Here is a 15,673-nt window from a genome sequence, read left to right as displayed (position 1 = left end):
CAAACCCTTATGTGCATGCATACAGTATTTAGAAGATGAGACATAAATTCTGTGTCCCTTCATTGCTTATTGCAAAACTCTTTAGCATCGGAGATTCAACAAATGCGAGACTAAATTCCCTCTCTATTCATCGTTTTCAATTTCATACATCCAAACAACTAAATAAGAAATGACAATTTTCATCTGCAAAAAGCTTTGGCTCTGTCACTCTCCACTTCCTCAGCTTCTTGTCTTCCACACACGTAAAACATGAAAAAGCCAAAATCAAGATCGAGATCATGTCGTTTCCATCACTCTGCCAACATAAATGGGTCGACTTCTCCGAGATCTGCGACCAACGGTTCTAATTCTGATGGATCCTCGTCTTCTGGGGCTAAGTAAGTTGGGAAAGGAAGCTTTGAGATGTCGGGTTTCTTGTAATTCGCATCTTTTATGAACACAAAGTTTCCTTCTGCACCAGGAACCTGCAACAACAACAACAATTAACAATCATGACCTACCAACAAGTCTCAATGATACTCTCATAATACAATCCTAAAGTAAGTGCGAGACAAAGACCGGAATTTGGATTGAGATACTTACTTGTCCTCTCACCCAGATGAGGTTCCTCGCAGGATCAATCTTGTAAACCCAAACGTTCTTTACTGTTCTCTGTTCTGCACCCATTCTCCCAGGCATCTTTTTGCCCTTGAACACCTGCTCACCGTATTAACAAGTCAGTATAGTGAATTTCTCTGGAGAAAAAATTTACAAGAAAGCAATTTGGCACATACCTTTCCTGGAGCATCTCTTTGACCTGTGGAACCCGGTTTTCGATGGGCCTTTGAACAACCATGTGAAGCCGGTCCTCCTTTGAAGTTCCATCTTTTCATGACTCCCTGCAAATTACATCACAAAGGACATCAATTCAACAGCCATTAACCAGACACTGTTACATTCGCTCACTCCATTTGCTATTTATCTACCACATTGCTACTTGATTATTCAACTTATCAGTATCCAGTTCTGTTCTGTAAGGCAAAAACACCGAAGTAGAATTCAAGCTTTAAAGCAGCTGAGAATAGTTTCACCTGAAAACCTTTCCCTCGAGTGATCCCAGTGACGTCAACATACTGTCCGGGAACAAAATGGCGGACACCGAGTGAAGTGCCAACAGGAAGAAGAGCGTCTTCTGTCACAGGAAACTCTCTCAATTTCCTCTTTAACGGCACATCTTGAGCTCTGAAATGGCCCAGCTCAGGCTTTGTCAAATGCTTCGGTTTCTTATGGCCACATCCAATCTAACTAACACAGAACAACACATGCCAATCACATTACTAAACCATGAGCTTCATAAAAACTATCCATTTCATCAAGAAAAATCACATCAAACTCTGTTTCCATTTTAATATTGAGTATTGCAAATTAGATATTGACGCCCTAGAAAAGAAAAAAAAAAAAAATCTATTGATCAAGTAACAGTTACCCGAATACACAAGTGGAGCTAAGAGCTATCACTAATCCAGCAGATACACTACAGATGCAAATATGGGGATGATAAACTGCGATGGAGTTACCTGTAGCGCGAAAATCCCTTCTTTCTCAATAGTTTTGACCTGAGAGACGATGTTGTCATCGACCCAGAGAATAGAAACAGGAACCCTAGCTCCCCATTTGTCCCAGAGCGCAGTCATCCCACACTTGACGGCGATGATCCCGGTCCTTCTGGATCTCGGGGACATCTCACCGGGTTTCGCCTCGATGATTCGAGTCGGAGCCTCGATTATATCAGATCCACTACCGCCGACCAACCCAGCATCGGAGCTGAATCGTCGGAGGAGAAAGAGGCTACAATGGGGAAGAGATTGCGAGGGTGAAGGAGTCATGGACCGGATTGATAGAAAATGATTGATGCGAGAAATGAGGCCTCTCGGTACGGCCGCCATGATTTCCAATCGAAGCTAGCTTCAATGGCAGAAGAAGGAAAGAGATGCAGAAACCGGAACTCAGAGGCTTTTGCGTAGGGTTTTAGATGAGCGTCAAATGTTGCTACTCGTCTCGTATCGAACCCTCTAAGCCAAAAGGAGAGTCTAAAATGATATTAATTTATTTATTTTTCCCTCTTTTTACAGAAATAAATAAATACATATGTGGACGATAACACAAATTCCTACGTGGCTTATCCATTGCTGCAAAATAAAAATAAAAAGCTAACGGCACATTATAAATGCCCAGAAAACACAAATCTTCTAAAAAAAATTTGGTTTAAAATTCACTCTCAAATGTCTGTAATTCGTCCTTCTCCAATTCGAATCCCGAGATGCAGATCCCAGATAGTGTATCGCCGTCTACATACGATCCACTTGACCCAGCAACACCACTACCGACGTCGACGGTGGAATCCGAGGTCGGAAGCGAACGATACTGCAATTGAATCGACGGCTCGGTCTCCGGAGGCAGCCGGAGGAAAAATGGTGGTGGAGCTTGTCGGAGCCTTCAACGAAGTGACGGAGAGGATGAATTCGGTTTGGTTGTCGACGTCTTCGTCTAGGTTACTCTTTAAGGCTTTGAAGCTCTCGATTCCTATCTTACAGTCTCTCCCTCTTGCCTCTGACGGTCGCTCTCCCCTCTCTAAGGCTCTCTCCCTCTCTATCCTCCTCGCCGATCTCCAGGTTTCTTTCTCTCTGTAACCTCACAGTTTCCTTTTTAGATGATTAGGTTCTATTGTGGATTCTGTGGCGAGAATTGGAGGAAAACCGTGTTCGGAAACTAGGAAATTGAACCTTACATAAATACAAAATCACTGAGGATTAATGAATCCAGAGTATATGACGATGAAGTAGGTTCTGTGATATGATTAGTTACTTACAATGTGTTTTGCTCATCTGGAAAAAAATCTGTGAATTGATGTTTTGAGCCATTATATTGTAATGGCAGATGGATGCAGAAGTTATCTCGGCGAGCATATTGAGTGAAGTGGTGGAGGCAAATGCAATATCTATATACGAAGTGAGAGACCAGATTGGTACCGGAACTGCCCATCTGCTTCACGAGATCTTCCGTGTGAAGAACATCCCTTTTAAAGTCGATGTATTAGACGATGAAACCGCTGCTTCGCTGAGGAAGTTCTACCTCACGTACTACGACATCAGAGCTGTGATCATGGACCTCGTTTCAAAGCTTGACGAGATGAGGCATTTAGATCACTTGCCAAGGTATCGCCAGCAGATTCTCTCCCTCCAAGTGTTGAAGATCTATTCTCCTTTAGCTCATGCCGTCGGGGCTAATCAACTGTCACTTGAGCTCGAGGACATCTCTTTCCGTTATCTTTTCCCGGGATCATATATATACTTGGATTCATGGTTAAGAAGTCACGAGAACGGGTCTAAACCGTTGATAGACGTGTACAAAGAGCAGCTTCATCGGACTTTGAAGGATGATTTGGTTTTGGCTAGAATGGTAGATGATGTATATGTGAAAGGCCGGTATAAAAGCAGGTACAGCATGATGAAGAAGCTTTTAAGAGACGGGCGTAAACCGGAAGAAGTGAACGATGTACTTGGTCTACGGGTCATATTGGTGCCAAATTCTGTGGCAAACGATGTTGAAGTTGGCGAAAAAGCCTGTTACAGAACAAGCAATATTATCCGGTCTCTGTGGAAGGAGATTCCGCATAGAACAAAAGACTACATTGCTCGGCCAAAGGAAAATGGGTATAGGAGTTTACATATGGCGGTTGATGTTAGCGACAGCGATCAGAGAAGACCTTTGATGGAAATACAGATACGGACAATGGATATGGATGGATCCGCTAATGCTGGAACAGCATCACATTCTTTGTACAAAGGCGGTCTAACTGACCCAAAAGAGGTAAGCTATTATGTTTTCTTTTTGTGGGTTTATCAAGAAGATAAGCGTAGGAGGTTAAGCTGATTGTTTGAATCTATCTATAGGCGAAGCGGCTTAAGGCAATAATGATGGCAGCAGCGGATCTTGCAGCGATTCGTCTCAAAGATCTCTCGTCCAATAAACACCAAAGTCTCAAGGCAACAACGAACCAGAGAGACAGAGTGTTCTGTCTTTTGGACAAAAACGGCGACGGGATGATCAGCATAGAGGAGCTAATGGAAGTGATGGAAGAGCTTGGAGCTCCAGGTGAAGACGCAGAGGAGATGATGCAGCTTCTTGACTCCAACAGCGATGGATCTCTTAGCTCAGACGAATTTGATACATTTCAGAAACAAGTCCGGTTCCTTTTTTTTTTTTTCCTTCTCACATTTGCTTACATTTTGTTCTCTTTTATAATTGATGGGTTTGTGTGTTTGCAGGTTGAGTTCATGCGTAAATGGGAAGATAGAGATAATGAGTATAAGAGTCTCTTAGATGAGAAGCTTCATGATCTTCCACATCAAGATACAACCGGTTTGATTCAGTTATATAACAAAGAGCTTGAGGATCGGCTCTCTAGCCATTAAATACCAAAACTTTTCTCTACAATGTGGTTATAATTTGTCCCAATCTTGCATATATTCAACGTAAATCTTTCTATCTGTTTGTGTATAATTTATCCCATTTTTCTACAAAGAAGAAGATTATTCAGTTGAAAATAGGACGTACTTTCTTCCATCTTATTTATCTTTTTCGTTTGTTTTGTTCCTTTTGTCATATCGTTTTTCATGCATAGTTAGCATTTTAAATATAAATGGATCTGATTTATGTTTATCTTTCGTGTACATAAATTTTGTTTCTGGTTCCTTTTTTGCTTATGTAACAGCCAGCCCAATTAATGAAATCTTTAATTAGTGTAAAACTATGATAAACTGAGCACTTTTTTTTGTTTGTAGACATTTGCAATAGTCCTACAGTATAATATAAAGTGAGCTCTCTTTTTGTTTGTAATAATTAGTTATTAACATAGATTGAGATATCACAAAATGAACCCTATGATAAGATAATCTACCTATATCTCTATTACAGGAGATAATTACATAATAATTTACTCTAGATCTAATCTTATCAGAATATGAAAATCTCAATTATCATAAGATTATAATTTAGACTCAGATATCTCTATAAATACATACATTGAAGAAAATATACTAATAACGTAAAGTGTACTAGTGAAGGCTAATTTGTAGATATCAAAGTCCCGTCCATATATGATTTCTACTTTACCATATATTTCACCTGGAACTCACAAAAAACATGTATGATATTTTTCATAGGATGACTGATGATGAAAACACAAAGTTTGTGACATATATTAGTAAACAACAATCTTGTGGGAACATAAATATGATTGTTTCCCTTTTTTAGTTTGTTTTATCTCTTATGTAAAATTAGTAAATATATTCCATATAGGAAAATAGAGTAATGAAAATTTAACGCGGAAGTCTGTCTATATATCATATAAGAACTGGAAAACCCTAATTTATAATTAGCCGGCCACCTCTGGCTTTCTTCTTCCTTTGGGAGATGACAAGAAAAACGTTGAGATTGCTCGACCTTCCGTGGGAATTGATAGAGGAGGAAATCCTCTCTAGAGTTCCTCTGAGTCGATTACGTTTTACTTGCAAGCGATGGAAAGCTTTCACGTTGAAAAATTTAAGGGTTTCCTCAGAGAGTATAAATCTCCATGAAGTTCACAACAATGCTCTAGATCCATCAACGTTGTTGAGCCTAAACGAGTTTCATAATCTTAAACAAGTAGAGATATGTAAAATCTTTCACTGCGACGGGTTATTGTTATGCACCACCAGAGACGACTTTAGACTCGTGGTTTGGAACCCTTGTACTGGCCAAACCAGGTGGATACAAGACAGTAAACGTTACGGGTATTACTGTGAGTTTGCACTTGGATACGAAAACAACAAGTCTTGTCAAAGCTACAAAATCTTGAGGTACTTATGCACTGAATATAAGCCTTCCTATATGGTTGTTGAGTATGAAATCTATGAGTTTAGCTCTGATTCGTGGAGGGATCGTAATCGTGTCTGTCCCTATTTCCGTATAGTCCCAAACAGCAGCGTGTCTTTGAAGGGGAATACTTATTGGCTTGCTCACAATGTAGTAAAAGAAGGACAAAGCCTCATATCTTGTTTTGATTTTTCAACAGAGAAATTATGGTCGATGAAGATTCCGAATTCTGGTGCTGATAGTTGGGCTAGAGCTCTCTCAGTTGTTGGAGAAGAACGACTCTCAGTATTATATCAGAAGCGTAACCCACTAAAGATTGAGATATGGATGACAACAGATGATAAGATTGATAATCAGACCAAAGTCTTGTGGTGGAGCAAGTTTTTATATGTGGATATATATGAGGATACTCTTCATCAAAGGATAGCTTTCTTTGTCGATGAGGAGAAGAAAGCGGCCGTGTTGTGCGATCGGAAATTCCTATATGGTCAGGATATGAGGGACACGGTATACATTGTTGGAGAGGACAATCTGTGCATAAAAATCCCTCAAGGAGAATATAGATCCCCAATGATACCTCTTATTTTCAATTATGTTCCAAGCTTTGGTTCAAATCCAGCAGCAGGGTAGACTACTAACACCAAAACGCAAAAGAAAAGAAGGGCATTAATTAGTCGGGGTATAAAACGTCATTCCTTACTCCAATTTTTGGGAAGATTACTTAAATAGCACAAATTTATATGATTATTACTAGAATAGCTCTAATTTTATTTAAATTACTAAAAAAATTTGTCTGTCTATTTTACCCTTTTTTCCTTTGTTAGGAAAAAATCAATTACAAAAATGCCATTATAATTATTATTTTTTTAAATGAAAAAAAATAAATATTTACGAAATTGCCATTCAAATTTCGCAAAAAATCTGTAAATTTATGTTAAAAATCTATATTGGTAATAATGACAGATTTATGATTTTGTATAGATTTATCTTTAATGACTGATTTTTTTTATAGATTTATTTGAATGACCGACTTTTTGAAGTAAATCTTTCGTATGACTTCACATATTTATTTTTTTCTACAGTGTTTTAAGATGTGGTCGACTTATTCTACAGATTTATTGCAATGAAACAACAGATTTAATTACTACGACCGATTTTTTATGAAATCTTTTTGCAATGACAGATTTATCGTATAGGTTTGTTTTCGTGGAGGCGTATGCTCTTCCAACTTCTTCAAGTGTCCTACTGTAGCCTCTAAACCCATACCAAGTGCTTTAACTTTTGCCCGCAAGATAGGGTCTGACCATGTTTCAGAAGTAGCTGTGACACCATCCCCTTTAACTTCTTTTTTTGTCACTTTAAGAGCATGTTTACCAACCCGAATATTGTTGTGTTCAACCTTATCCACTATTTTCTTTTGATGCAACTTATCGGTCTTCTTGCATGTATTTTTCATATTTCTAATGACACACTGGACTGGTAAATCATCGTGTGTAGGCTTCTTTGTTTGGACCATCCATGACTGTAGAAAATATAAATAAAAGTATTATTCATAAAATTGTAATGACTGAATATTATAAACTGCCATGAGCATAAATAAGACTTTAATATATTAAACAATTATGTTTGACACATACAAATGAAAAAACATGACATTCATGAAAAGAGAATATGTCCACTTTACGTAGTTTAAGAGGTTTACAAACACTGTTCATTACCTTACGACCCAAGCCAAAACACATTTTACAAAACAAGATATATTCCTTTTAACAGATACAACATAACACCAAACATCAAACATAATTACCCTTAACAAAAAAAAATTAACGTACCATAGCTTTACTTGTCACTTCATCATCTAAGTTGACATTTGAGTTGGCGGCTGTGATCTCACGTGGTTTAAGTTGTTCTTTAAGATCTTTTACCTCATTCTCCAGCGAGGCAATCTTCTCGTAAACAGATGTTAATTTGACCTCAACTTCAGCGTGGACTTTAGCGTCGAGTTTAGCATCAAAGGCAAGCCCCAAACAAGACAAAACCTTGTTATCAAGGTTGTTGTCCATGGTATCCACTTTTTCAACCAACGTTTTAACCATGTCCACAAGTCCCACAATTGCAGTTTCACTTTGAGATAGCACCCTATTCTCTATACTATTTTCACCACAATCTTCTCCATCCACCTACACAAATTTAAACAAGATAGCATAAAGAACATGGATAACATAGTAAACACAACATTTAAATTTGAAAGAAAACGTTTATAATTAGTACTCACAACTGATTTTCCTTTGTCTTTCTTCTTTTTTGTAGACTTTTCAACAACGTTATCTTCAACCACCCCAGTATAACTCTGACGGACATATACCTTACGTTTATTCTTCCTGCTAACAGGTGCTTCAGTGATCTCCCAAGCTTGTGTATCCAATCTATTGTTCAGTAGATCTTCAATCAGATTGTTAAGCTTCTCGTCTGGTTCATCGTCATCCCACTTAGGGTATATATCTTCTTGTGATTTTAAAATGAAACTCCTAACACGAAACTGAAGATTAAAATAAAAGAACATGTCAAGCAATCGTTTAAATTAAAAGCAAAATATTTAAAACCTTCTCATTAGAGCATTCATACCTTGTTGTCATTAGCTTTCTTGTCTTCTAAGATGAAGTCTTCAAATTTGAATCGAGCACGAGATCCACCCAACATAGAAGAGGAACTGCAGGACTAATTCTTTCATTTCCATACCGTTCTCCTAAACCCTCAATTGTCTCATATGCCAAAATGAGTAAAACATGAACACATCCATGCATTGTATACGACTTCTTCACTCCATAAGTTATCACTTTGATGGATTCAATCAGACTCCTAAACGCAACTCGTCCCCACGGATAACTCTCAAAAACGTCTGCGTCAAGTACCCTTTTGGCTTTGTCTAAAGGGATTCTACTAGTAGGAGAAATACCATAGATCCCAATAGACAAAAGCGACAACCATCCTACCATTCTCCTTTTCTCAAAGCTCCAATCCTTGCATCTATCTAACACCGCTTGCAACTCCTTTAAAGACGGTCCATTCCCCGTCGAAACATTCATTTCCGCCCAAAATTCTTTATGATCAACATCCCAGTTCTCTTTATCTTGAAATGGAGCACAATTAAGACCTGTAATCTCTTCAAACTCATGCAAAGAAAATCTAATAGGTTGACTATCAATTAGTGTCCATATCTCATAAGGCTTTTCAATGACCAATTGATGTGTTAGCAAGTAATGGACAACACCAGCACACCATGTGTAGTCTACCTCCTTAAGCTTAGCAATTACTCCAACAGAAGAAGTTTTTAACGCATCCCACACATCTGCCCCAACTCCTATTTCAACCATTTTTAAATTGGAGAGATAGCAATTGTGGTTCATACTTCTTAACTGACTAGGTGCTTTTCCTTCAGCAAAAAGTAGTGGAGGGTACCTCTTCTTAACACTTGATGAGGCCATAATTAGTTAAAAAAACGTGATAAGAGAAGCTGGGTAAAATCATTGCTAAATGATATAAGTTCATTGAGGGAGAATAAATTAAGAATTCTAATACTAATAGTAATACTAACGAAGTGATGACGATGTGAAGACGTACCAAAGAGAGAATTCTAATTATCCTAATAATATTTAAAATCCTAATACTAACCAAAGGAAAACGACAAGAATGAACTAAGAATTAAAAATCCTTTCAATTAGTTTTTATTTTAGAGTTCAGTGGGAATGAGTTTGAAAAGAAAGTAACAGATCAGAACTTACAGAGATTATTTTTTGATATGTGAACTGAACAATCAAACTAAAAAAATCACACAAATGAGAAGAAGATAAGGAAAGGAAAGCTGAGGTTCGACCTGAACTCTGCACTCTGCAATTTGGTGAAGACAACACAAAATTCGGTGAAGGCGACACCGAACAATAAACGACAACGCGATTTGAAAGTATAGGCTCAACCAGTGAAGCAGAGAAGAAGAAACCACGGTCTGAGGAGAGCAGTCAACGGTGAGGTGAGACAATTTCTGGTGCCGTTGAAAATGATAGATGTTGGTGACGGTGGCTGTGTTGATTTTTTTTTACCCAAGAAGTGTTAGGGTTTTTTACCCTTTCTAAATTTGTCTTTATTTAATTAATTAATCATATTTACATAATTTAACTTTTAAATATTCAAATTGATAAATATATTGGCATAGTTGTTATTATTAGAAACTACATAGGGTATTCAGTCCTTTGATTAGAATTATATGCTATTCTAGTAATTTTTTTTCTTTGGGTGTTAATCTAGTAATAACTGGATGAATTAGTGCTAATCTGAGTAATTTCTCCCAATTTTTTTGTCTTTCTTTTTTTAGTTGTGTAATGAAGGAGTATGAATTTGTCTTATATTTTATATTATTATGTGTACATATATTTATCACTTGTTATAGTTTATATGTTCCTTTCTTCTTTGCATTACATTGATCAGTTTTCATCTAAAACAATAACCACATCGCAGCATGCATCTTGGCGGGAAGGATCGAGGATTTATTGGTGTTAGAGTCTGTTTTGGCTTTATCTTTATTTTATGCATATTTCGATTATATAATATGTTTTTTAGGTTGACTTCTCTTTGAGTTGTTGTTTTGAATGTTTTCGATATAGACTTATCCATAATGTTTCGATTTTGAGTGTTTGAATGTTTTAGATAGTCTATTTTTGAGCGTTGGCTTTGATCATCGTGTTGACCTATGAACTTGTCCTGGAAAAAGTTCTTGGTAGTGAATTGATACACTCATTATTGTCGGTTTGTGTATGTCATGGTGTGAGTTTGTTCATCGACCGAATGCATGCAGTGATAAAAGAGACGGAGATGAGAGCATCATGAACTTTGTATGCATTAATAATTGGAGAGGGCACTTTATACACATAAATCACTTTTGGAGAATCAGAGAGGTCATTTGTTTTCATTTATGTTCCAAGTTTGGTTCATATTTAGCAAAGTTGAGTAATAGACAAGAGAAAAACAACAAAATTTGACCAATTGCCCAGACCATGCCCGTAAACAAGGTTTAACTTTACAGATTTTATATGTATTCTCAAATCATTCTATAAGATACACAAACTATATACATATATTTCATTTTTACAAACTAAAAAATGAAGAGATTTTCTTGAGATTTGGCTACACGGCCGACTAGGCACGTCTAATAAAGCTCCAATTCTTGTGAGGTGATTTTCTTTTTCTTCGCCTTTTTCTAACTAATGCACATATTTTCACAAAGTATATAAACTAAGCTCTTTATATTTTATATAAATAAAAAATTATGAACATTGATGGTGTAGCATATCGTAAACTAAGCTCTTTAAATTTCGCATTAGCCGAAAACACCAACACCTATGATACTATCCCTTGCTCCGGCGAGGAAGTGCCCACGTCTTTTAATAGTCTTTCGTACAACTGCACCAACCCCAAATTTAAATTAGATTTTTTATCTTTAGTTTTCTAAAACTTTTAAATCGAAAAACTGAAGATAAAAAAAAAAAAAAAAGGAATCATATCAGAGAAGCCATTGAACTTAGTGAGAAGAGATGATATTAGCTTACCTGTCTATACAAACATGAATCTCCATAAGATTTTCTTAGCTCAACCACGTTCAGTGACGGCTTTATCTCGAAAACCTGTTATACGCACGACAACAAATCCTTTGATTAGTCGTCAAATATAATCACTAAATAGTCTAAATAGTGAAATATATATGTAATAACTAAAATACCTCAGCTGTTACTGATAAACCAACTTGACCTTTCTGGTTTTTTTCTTCTTGCTTTACTTTTAACTGAAGAGACGAAAAAAAAAATACAGTTTAGAATTTTATGAACGCTACAAACTTAACACTACAAGTAGCTAAGGAAGAGGAAGAACACGTTGTTAAGACTCACCTTCGCATGTTTCTTTTGTACACTGAATCCCATTTCTGTAACTGCTGTTTCGATTTTCTCCATTAAATCTTTTGCAGAGCTATTTGAAGTAAATCTTATTCTCCTCTCTGATATATCCTGAGAAATGGAAAGGATAACTTTTTTATTCTTATACATTGTCTCAAGCAGAGGATACATCTTTGAAACAGAGTAAAGACACTTTACCTCTTGTTCAAAGAAACCGGACAGGTCAAGAAAGGAAGACATTCCGATTAACTGAAACGCATTGATGATGGTCGGTGAATCACTGCCCTTCCCTTCTTCAGATCCCTACACCGTTCAGAAAAGAAAACAGAGAATTGAGCAGATTGTACTTGAAGCAAATGCAACCTGCAATAACGAGTGATGTGACAGATTCTTACGAGTTCTTGGATTGAGAAAGCATCATCGTCTGTGTCAACTTCTTCTTCGTCATCATCATCGGGAATTGACGGCGTGTAGTCGTGCTTGAACCATTCGCTGGCTTTAATACCTGCGACTGTGATCCTCGTGACTGGATTTGGATCAAGCATTCTCTTGATAATGGTTCTTGCACCTGGTGATAACCATCTTGGTATTGGTGGATCTCCTTTGCATATCTGAAAAAGAGATCAAACCTTTTATCAAGCTTGTTCCTTCAAAATGTGTGTCCAATCGAAAATATCAAAGAGAAGAGGCGGTTTACCTTCTGGTAAAGAACTGCAAGGTTTCTATCGTCAAAAGGAAGACATCCAGTAAGAATCACATACAAGATTACACCACACGACCATATATCTGATGCTGCACCATCGTAGCCTCTGTTTGCTAAAACCTCAGGTGCAACGTAATTAGGACTTCCACAGGTTGTATGTAGCAACCCATCATCCTAAAATGCCAAAGAGAGAATTAGTGAGAGCTTACATATGGTCGATTCAACAATATTTTGTTTTCTGATGATGTTAACGATATAAAATGAAAAATCCAAGTACCCTGAAATGCTGAGGCAGAGCACTGAGGCCAAAATCAGTGATCTTAATGTGTCCATTTGCATCAAGAAGAACATTCTCTAGCTGCAATATGGATAAAGTGGAAACATCAGAGCACTATTTCATAGCTTTTTTTCATGGTTTTGGAAAACGTGAGAAGCACGGACCTTGAGATCCCTGTGGAAAACACCTTTGCTGTGACAGTAGCTGATTCCATCGGTCAGCTGCTGAAACATTTTTCTTCCCTCGGCTTCTGAAAGCTTTCCTTTGGAAACCTGTGAGTTATTATATTAGAAGGTGAGTTTAACTAAAAAAACTACTTATAATGTTAAAGAAAAAAGTAAGAGCTTTGTTTTGAGCAGAGAAGCTAGTAGGGTCTTACAATTCTGTCGAACAATTCTCCTCCGGTGACACATTCCATGACCATAAAAATTTTCGTTTTGCTAGCCAAGACCTGCATGATGACCAACCATAAGGAAGCGACCCATTAAGTTCAAGAAAAAAAAAGAGAGGGAAATGTGAATTCTGAGATAAGATGTTTAGAAATCAACAAGATTGCTCCTAATAAAAAAAGGTAAAAATACGTTATCAATCATATACAAAGATTTTCCCTAAACAGTAAACACTTAGAGAAATTTACAAGATGAAACACGACAACGTTAGACGCGACCTCAAGCTTGGACCACGTATATCCAATAAATCGGTTGCTTGACGAAAAAGTCAAAGATTAAACTCGTGTTACAAGGCAAAGCAACTCAAAGAAATGAGATAATTAGAAGTCAACAATAAACGTCCTCCACTTTTTTAACCCAAAGGTACAGCAACACCCAAATAATAATCTGAATATTAATATATTAGTATTATCATGAAAAGAAGAATAAGTAGCGTATGCATAAGATCAAAGTGGGTCCATACATATGATAAAAGCTTAAAAAAGGTCCTAAGATTAGGCAATTATGTATGATCAATCAGCGCCATTTTTTCACGACCATATTTGGGACCCACCTTCCGTTGAAAAGTTCATATTTTTTTTAGTTATCAGCCAAGCCAACGTTCTCGATCGATAATGGAATGAATAATTAACTAAGAAAATAATATTTTTTATGTAAACAGTGGGCTAATTGGCAACGTGAAAAACAAGCTAAAGGAAATTGATGACCAAATTTCATAATCTCTATGTAAGAGATGTTCTCAAAAGACCCAAAACAAACAACAATTTTCAGAGAAATTTGATGTTCAATCCTGTCAGCAAGTTCTTCTAATCACTTTTGTTTTATAAGATAAGATATTAAAAAAAACCACTGAGAGACTAAAAATAGTAATCCACAGACCCGATTATCTAACTTTTTTTTTTCAGGCGATAATGAATCAAATTTTTAATGGATAGTAACCATAAACAATAATTCAGAAATTTTATTTACTATTATGTCCTCTTGTCAGACTCAGGTACTAAAAAAACAGAACCTACACCGCAAGCAAACAAACGAATCCAAGTTGCTATAACTTAATTAACATAATCATCAAAGAATCATTCGATAATCCAGGAAGATTACGTTTTTAGAATGATTTACACAAATTAATTTGGACAAGACGCACCTCGTGTAATCTGACAATGTTGGGATGTTTCAGCATTTTCAGCGTCCGGATCTCTCTCTTTATCTGCAAAAAATTCAAAACGAGAGAGCTTTTTTAAAAAAAATAAAAAATTGGATCCGGCAAAATCTCTCTCGGCGATCTTATCGGGAAAAACGCGAAATCAAACCTGCAAGGAGAAGTTGAGATCGGCGATACGAGACTTGTCGATGATCTTAACGGCGAACGATTGACCGGAGACGGTATCCTTAGCGAATTTAACTTTACCGAAATTACCCTCGCCGAGCGTCCTCCCAAGCTCGTATTTCCCCAGACGCATTCCCTTCCTCGCCTCCTCCACCTTCTTCTTCCTCTCCTCCTCTTCCTTTCTCACCATCCAATCACAATTTCCGATCTCACCAATTTACAAATTTCCCAAAAAAAAAACAGAGAACCAATTTGATCGCTTAATTCGATTATGATTTATGGATATGGATTTAGCTGTGTAGGTATCAGGTATGTATGAGGGAGATATATATATATATATATATATAGGTGTAAGTATATCCGAAGAGACGAAGATTGGGAAGAAGAAGAAGAGATGAAGGAAGTGCCGGTTGAATTTGAAGAGAGGACGCCACTTCTCATTGCTTCCTCTCTTCCTTATATTCCCATTTATTTTATTTCTGAAATATATTACTCAGCAAATAATAATTTATTTCTTTTTTTTTGTTTCCTTGTTAAACAGATTTTAATTGGATAACAATAACCATATTTATTGGATAACAATCAGAATATTTATAGTCGATGAAGAAAAACATAAACATATTTATCTGACTAATGAAGTTGTCACAAAAAAATAAAAATCTGACTAATCTAAATTTAAAATTAGTTTCGAAACAATTTTTTTTTTACCAAGTACTATTCGAGATAATGTGTGATTGGTCCAATGTGTCTCCTCTAAATGAAATATTTTAAATATAGGGAAAAAATGAACTCGTTTTTATTTTTACTTTTGTCAACACAGAACTTCTTTAGTTGAATTAAAAAGTATATAATTCATGCACAGAGACAGAGTATCTAAAATTACTTTTGTTGGAATGTATTTGCGATAATATATAAGTTAGTTGTAAACCATTTAACGAAAAAGAGAGATATATATATATATATATATATATAAGTATAAAAATATTCATCATGATATATACGTGTACTTGTAGGCATCTCTATGGGCCCACGTTATTTGTTGCATTAGTTTTATGTTGAAATTAGATAATAATTAGTAAT

The 15,673-nt window shown here is 36.5% G+C and overlaps 5 protein-coding genes across 5 annotated transcripts; 2 read left to right on the top strand and 3 right to left on the bottom strand.

Moving 5' to 3' along the window:
- Nucleotides 1–23: 23 nt before the first annotated feature.
- On the bottom strand, nt 24–2,003 carry LOC18024470 (50S ribosomal protein L3-2, chloroplastic). Its single transcript, XM_006406662.2, has 5 exons — nt 1,557–2,003; nt 1,071–1,280; nt 774–878; nt 583–696; nt 24–464 (listed from the first exon to the last, which is right to left on the bottom strand). Exons 1-5 carry the CDS (start codon nt 1,923–1,925, stop codon nt 291–293), a joined length of 972 nt encoding a protein of 323 aa, XP_006406725.1. The 5' UTR covers nt 1,926–2,003; the 3' UTR covers nt 24–290.
- Nucleotides 2,004–2,254: 251 nt separating this feature from the next.
- Nucleotides 2,255–4,527, top strand: LOC18024469 (probable GTP diphosphokinase CRSH, chloroplastic). The gene is made up of 4 exons (XM_006406661.2): nt 2,255–2,651; nt 2,917–3,849; nt 3,933–4,223; nt 4,308–4,527. Exons 1-4 carry the CDS (start codon nt 2,262–2,264, stop codon nt 4,452–4,454), a joined length of 1,761 nt encoding a protein of 586 aa, XP_006406724.1. The 5' UTR covers nt 2,255–2,261; the 3' UTR covers nt 4,455–4,527.
- Nucleotides 4,528–5,454: 927 nt separating this feature from the next.
- On the top strand, nt 5,455–6,525 carry LOC18024468 (putative F-box protein At3g17500). Its single transcript, XM_006406659.1, has one exon. The coding sequence runs from the start codon at nt 5,455–5,457 to the stop codon at nt 6,523–6,525; it is 1,071 nt and encodes a 356-aa protein (XP_006406722.1).
- A 1,193-nt stretch (nt 6,526–7,718) lies between these two features.
- LOC18024467 lies at nt 7,719–9,380 on the bottom strand. Its single transcript, XM_024159262.1, has 4 exons — nt 8,707–9,380; nt 8,521–8,605; nt 8,171–8,434; nt 7,719–8,075 (listed from the first exon to the last, which is right to left on the bottom strand). The coding sequence occupies exons 1-4, from the start codon at nt 9,378–9,380 to the stop codon at nt 7,719–7,721; spliced, it is 1,380 nt and encodes a 459-aa protein (XP_024015030.1).
- A 1,575-nt stretch (nt 9,381–10,955) lies between these two features.
- LOC18024466 (CBL-interacting serine/threonine-protein kinase 1) lies at nt 10,956–15,035 on the bottom strand. Its single transcript, XM_006406657.2, has 12 exons — nt 14,577–15,035; nt 14,411–14,473; nt 13,197–13,268; nt 12,982–13,089; nt 12,818–12,898; nt 12,535–12,714; nt 12,233–12,448; nt 12,036–12,140; nt 11,832–11,948; nt 11,666–11,728; nt 11,496–11,570; nt 10,956–11,349 (listed from the first exon to the last, which is right to left on the bottom strand). The coding sequence occupies exons 1-12, from the start codon at nt 14,781–14,783 to the stop codon at nt 11,287–11,289; spliced, it is 1,350 nt and encodes a 449-aa protein (XP_006406720.1). The 5' UTR covers nt 14,784–15,035; the 3' UTR covers nt 10,956–11,286.
- Between the last annotated feature and the right edge of the window lie 638 nt (nt 15,036–15,673).

Source organism: Eutrema salsugineum, unplaced genomic scaffold (assembly GCF_000478725.1).
Source record: "Eutrema salsugineum unplaced genomic scaffold, Eutsalg1_0 scaffold_13, whole genome shotgun sequence".
Classification (NCBI taxonomy): Eukaryota; Viridiplantae; Streptophyta; class Magnoliopsida; order Brassicales; family Brassicaceae; genus Eutrema; species Eutrema salsugineum.
This window is presented reverse-complemented; position numbering and strand designations above follow the sequence as displayed.